Source organism: Bidens hawaiensis, unplaced genomic scaffold (genome assembly GCF_021521415.1).
Source record: "Bidens hawaiensis isolate Kalapana, Puna unplaced genomic scaffold, B.hawaiensis_p1.1 tig00012779_1, whole genome shotgun sequence".
Classification (NCBI taxonomy): domain Eukaryota; kingdom Viridiplantae; phylum Streptophyta; class Magnoliopsida; order Asterales; family Asteraceae; genus Bidens; species Bidens hawaiensis.
In genome coordinates, this window is record NW_027504991.1 from 51,996 (window position 1) to 57,775 (window position 5,780).

The 5,780-nt window shown below is 39.5% G+C and overlaps 1 protein-coding gene across 1 annotated transcript; it reads right to left on the reverse strand.

Moving 5' to 3' along the window:
• Nucleotides 1–1,777, reverse strand: LOC143609730 (eukaryotic translation initiation factor 5-like). The gene has a single exon (XM_077084404.1). The coding sequence runs from the start codon at nucleotides 1,460–1,462 to the stop codon at nucleotides 200–202; it is 1,263 nt and encodes a 420-aa protein (XP_076940519.1). The 5' UTR covers nucleotides 1,463–1,777; the 3' UTR covers nucleotides 1–199.
• Nucleotides 1,778–5,780: the final 4,003 nt, after the last annotated feature.

Below are 5,780 nucleotides of genomic sequence, written 5' to 3' on the forward strand. Positions count from 1 at the left end.
TAAGCCACTGAAATACATGAAAGATCCATACATAGCAACGCATAAACATGAGAAAATAACGAACACAAACACGGTTTATTGTTAAAACACCAAGTCACAATACATCCAAACCAAAGTATTCAAGCCACACTTAAAACATAACATAAAGTATCATAAAATAACACAAACATAAACAAGATAGAGTAGCATGACCTCCATCTTACTCTTCTTCAGTTTCAGATTCCGCACTCTGAAGCCACTCCACAAAAGGCTTTGCATTCTTCCAAATGAGAGAGCTTTTGTTCCCACCACTCAATCCCTCCTCATACCACTTCACTATATACTCCTCTTCCAGAATGTCCTCATCGTACAACGCTTTCAAGACAAGCGCAACTTCTTTCACTGCAGTCAGGTTTGACTTCCCACAAAAGTCTTCAACCGCTTTTAAAAGAAGCAACTGTGAATCACCCTCACCCTCAACAACAGCAGCTAGATAATTTTTCTTCTTGAGCGCGTGTTTTGCATAGCCTTTCTCCACCCCATCCAGCACCGCCTCGTAAATAGCGCTTGCGTTTTCCTGAGGAGATCCCGACAGTGATGCCGGCATTTCCTTTGGACCCACACCCTTCTTCAAATACTCCTTAGCCACGTCAGCGAGATTCTTCTTCGTGTTCCCATTAATATTCTTCTTTGCAGGCTCTTCTGTTGACAGCATCACCATGTCAGCCGTCACACAACTTAGCTGCTTCTGAATGCGTTGGCGGGCCGCTTCTGCTGATGTGTCAGTCTGCCACTGGACATCATCATTGTCCTCCTCACCAAAATCGTTCTCCTTGTCGCCAGCCTGGCTTGCAGCCTGTGAAACACGATCCTCATCAGAAGCGTTACCTTTCTTTTTCAACAAAGTTTTATCTTTACCGGTCTTCTTCACCGTCTCTTTTGTCAGCTTCTTTTGCACCTTATCCGCCATCTCACCTTCCTTCAGCCGCTCCTTCTCAGCCCGCCTCATCGCCTTTTTATCTTTAGAATTCTTCTTCTGCTCAGGTGGATTCTTCAAGATAAATGATGTCAGCTTGTCTCTCATATCCACATAAGACACAAACCCACAGGCAGCACATTTCAACTGAACCATCTGAGTCTTTGTAATCAGTATCTCCGTTTCCGGGTTCCCACAACCGTAGCACTGAACATACTTTTTAATAAAATTCTCAAGAAGACCCGCTAGTTTTGCTGTGTCATGAGACCCGTTCACAAGTGACACCCCGGTTTTCTCATCAAATTTAGATTGTGCTCCAAGCTCACAACCGAAATATTTTGTAGTGTAAGAAGCCGGTCTAGCCAAAGCTTTAGCAACATCAACCATGTTCACTATATTTGTTTTGATACCATTTCCACGCCCCTCAATCTTAGTAATCATCTTTGGCATCTTATACCTGTAGAAGGCATCGTCGCTGTTGCTGGCCCCAATGTTCTGCAAAGCCATTGTTATTGGTTCCTTGAGTAATCAAAGTGGCAGATCACAGAGTTTTGGAACAAAGACACGAGAGATCAGTTGCTGTAGTGAATGAAGATAGCTGCGCCAAGCTGCTACAACCACAGAATTCTCTAATGGAGGTTGATGCATACAGCCTACTGTTTTCAACAAGATAAGAAATTCCTCCTTGTGAGGATATAGGACAATACTTTCCCAATAACCCGATACACCCTAAGTATAGAATAGCCTGCTCGGACATAAAAATACCCTTTTTATAACCTTCCACAAACTCCACCTTGCAGATTCTTGTAAGCAGATTACGGCACAACCTTTATGAACTGAGTATGGTGAGATATTAGTATCCAGAAGATTTATATAAAAAAAGGTTCTTCTTACAAAGTTCAATCAATGTCATCCCATAAAGGGTAACCGTCAAGTAATCAAAAACAGAACTATACAAGTAAGTACGAATATTATAGACGGCATCGTCTTATCATTAACATATAATCAAAAACCTTTTTTGCCATCATGTTACCGAGTCGTATGAAAATAAAAAGCGGTAATAAAAACTTATCTACCCGTTCTGTCGACCATCCAAATAAGTTTTCGGTATTAAAACAGGTTATTTACCAGAGTTCGCTGGCATAATCAAAGAATACTATGAGCATCAACAATCATCAAAATAATATAGCATAAATAAGAACAGTCTGTGTTTCGAATGATCAGAGTTCCATCAAAATATCTATAAACTACAAGATCAATCATCAAGCAGCAATTTGATTGAATAGATAACACAAATCAGATCTAAAATCAATTCAATCAGCAAATCCAACACGGAAACAAAAACAGCCGTAACATCGATTATTATTATTATTATTAAGTATAAGAAGACGATAAATTCGACGATTATTATTCTACCGTTACAAGCAAATAAAAGAATATGATTTGGCATAAACAAAAACATCAGGTCACTGTAAAAAGATCATAATCGGAATCGAATTGTATAATAAAGTTACCGATGGATCGATAATAAGAGGCGCCTAGGGTTTTCAAATTCTGGCCAATAGAATATAATATAATAGAATACAACAGATGAGCGATTGATTGAAACACCAACAAATACACAAAGAGCCGACAATTACACGTATATGTAAAATAAATATGCACCATCTTTTGTTTACAAAATTACATTAAAATAATACGTACATTAATTAACTAGGTTAGGTTATTGACCCGTAAATGACACGGATGAAAATACATATTTAAGATGACAAAATTTTGTTTATATGTTTATTGGGATAATTATTTGATATAAAAACATAATAAACTTACTAAAAAGAATATTCATATTACATTGTTTGGAAACATGATTTAAAACTTTAAAAATTAAAAGTTTAAATATTTTCTTATAAACCATATTTGTTGTTTTGTTTGTAACTTGACTTTGCTTATCCAAAATAAGCATTTTAATACAATCTTTATTTTCACTCTTGATAAAGCAACATATAATTGGCCATAAGTAAAAACAGGTCTCATATATATTCCAACTCTTGCTAGAGATCTGTTTTAAGTTGTTACAATTATATCGTGCTTATCTATTGTGTCACCAATATCACCAACGATTAACCTACAATTTTAGAAGTTTTTAACATGTTGTAAATCCTTGCATCTTTTTGCCTTGTTCCAATAATACATAACTTTAAATACATACCAGGACCGTTTTAAAAATAGTCACTTACCAACCGGCATCCTTGAACCAAAGGAATTGAGAATCCAACGTTGTCTTCAAGTAATTCATTATTTCTTTATTTAACATTTCTAAACTTGATTATGAGTTGTTGTGTAAGAAAATGGTTATGTGTTAGAAATAATTTAATTAAATTACTTATAATTTAGATTGTTAATAACACATTAAAAATAATAAATGATGTTTTAAAGATCCACCTTGACTTGTGACAATTATGATATATATATATATAGGAGATATTTCAAATGAGAACCCCTTTGAGTTTTAAGAACTCGAAAGAACTCAGTGTAAGGATTTTTTTTTCGAAATTTTTTTACACATGCGTAATATATGTAGGTTACATAGACGTAAAAAAATTACAGAATTTTTTACAAACCAAGTCGACTTTTTACACATGTGTAACAGACGTAAAAGTTAGTGTAATCAGTTACATCTTTATTCTCTCTCATACTTTGATTTTTTTGCCAGATTTAATCTCAACCACATATTCCAATCCATTTAATTAAATGTGTGGTCTAGAATGGAGTTCTTAAGTTCTTAAAACTTAACATGGTTTTCAAAAAATCTCTCCCTTATATATATATATATATATAGGGTATGTTTAATTTGAAAACCTAATGACTTAAGAAAACTTTAGAAACCCTTTGTAAGGTCCATATTCATCCACATCACCAATTACTTGTTAAACATGCATGGGTAATATTGGCATTTATAATTTTTCTCATGTCTGACAATTACATCTTTTCTCCTGTCATTTCCTACCTATGAAAACTCTCATAATATTTCAAAATCCTAATTTGCATTTGTCACTCTTCAAAATAGCTAACTGAAGCAGAACGAGCCACATTATGTTTGCACACTCCACTTGAAGAAACACCAGTCGAACCCCGACAGATTACGAGTAACCTGAGGGTTAGATAGACGTTTCCCACGAGGGGTTAATTCCGGCAAGATGGTTCTTCCGATAACCTGCAAAACAGACACCGTGAGCTCGTCACTAAGAAAGGGGGGGGGTTCCTCCTTGTGACCACCCTCCGGCGTGAGAATCAGTCTATATTACTCTTTGAATATAAAAGTATATTATTAATACTAGAGCAGTTATCAGGTAAATGATACAAGATATTCGATGATGAAATGATATTACCATTTGATGTCTTTTATAGCCGAATGTGGGTTTCCAAGGAGGTTTAGCCGGCCTACTACTCTGCCAACTGTGGCCTACGCACGTGCTCTGCTGGTAATTGGGGGATAGGCAGCGGCTGACAGTGACCAGGCGTGCTGTTCACTTTTCCTTTTCCACCAACTACAGGCTAGGCACGTGGTATGGCAGGAGTTGGTGAGCAGGCGGCGGCTATTGGTCACAGTGCTGTGGCGTGTTGTCTGCCATGCTGCTGTCAGTGAGCTGTCGTATCGTTGGTCAGATCTTTTGTCCATACCTCGTCAGGTATCACACAAAAGATCCTCCATTATTATACGGACTGGCTCATTTAGGCGGGAGTTTTCCCCCTCCCGCCTTTATGCGGGAATGTTCCCGGCTTTGCTCATTCCTTCTTCAGGTGACTACTGAATTATTATGAGTCTGAGCCTTATGCGTGTAGCCATGCTGCGCGGGTGGCCAGTCCCTAATGGCGGGTATCCGCACCTGCGGGAACAGGCGGATACTTGGAAACCATAGGGAGGCATTTCCTGCGAGACCAGCTTGCGTACCGCATGTGAGGTCGTCACAACTCTGAGCGTGGTGGGTCCTGCGGGTTTGGTAGGTCGCGGCGCAGACGTCCCTATGGTGAAGTCTGCGGGTTCAACTGCGCAGACGTCCGTTTAAGGAGTCTTGCGTGTTCAACTGCGCAGACGTCTCCTTTTAAGGAAGTCTTGCGGGTCCTAACCACCTCTGCTGGGACCTACCTCTTCAAGTCCCCCCAGTCCAATGTTCTGCATGAATGTTTAATAAAGTGAGGTGAACTTTTGGACTTAAGCAAGGGGTCTTTGAAAAGGGTTTAGTTTTATGGGTTTTCCGCGAGAAGTCTTACCCACGGGTTTCCCAATGTCACGCAGAATTTCCCAATGTTCTGCTTGATCTCTGGGATGATGCGGATAGATCTGTAACCTCCCCGCAAGTCAGGAGCGTTTAGAACCTTTTGTGTAGATTCTCCATGAGGTCTTGGTGGTTTTGAACATAGTGATCAATCATGTTATAACCACCAATTCCATCCTGAAGTTTCAATCAATCTAGTTCTTGACGTTCCCGCTATGCGGGGATGTTAATCCCGTTTCTGCAAGCATGGCCCAGAAGATCCTTCTTGGTTTCAATTCCCATGGAGTGCTCGGTATGCGAAGGGTTTTGCCTTGACGCTGTACCCGCACTTCGTCTTATTAGTTACTTTACTCCCAAGGTGTCCCTGGCGTTAAATCCCTGCAGGGCTAGGTGCGTGAAGGGTTTTGCCTTAACACTGTACCCGCACCTGACTTATGGTTGCCGAGGTGTTCCTGGCGTTTAATCCCCTGCGGGCGCTAGGTATGTGAAGGGTTTTGCCTTAACACTGTACCCGCGCCCGACTTACAATTGGGTGCCGAGGTATGACT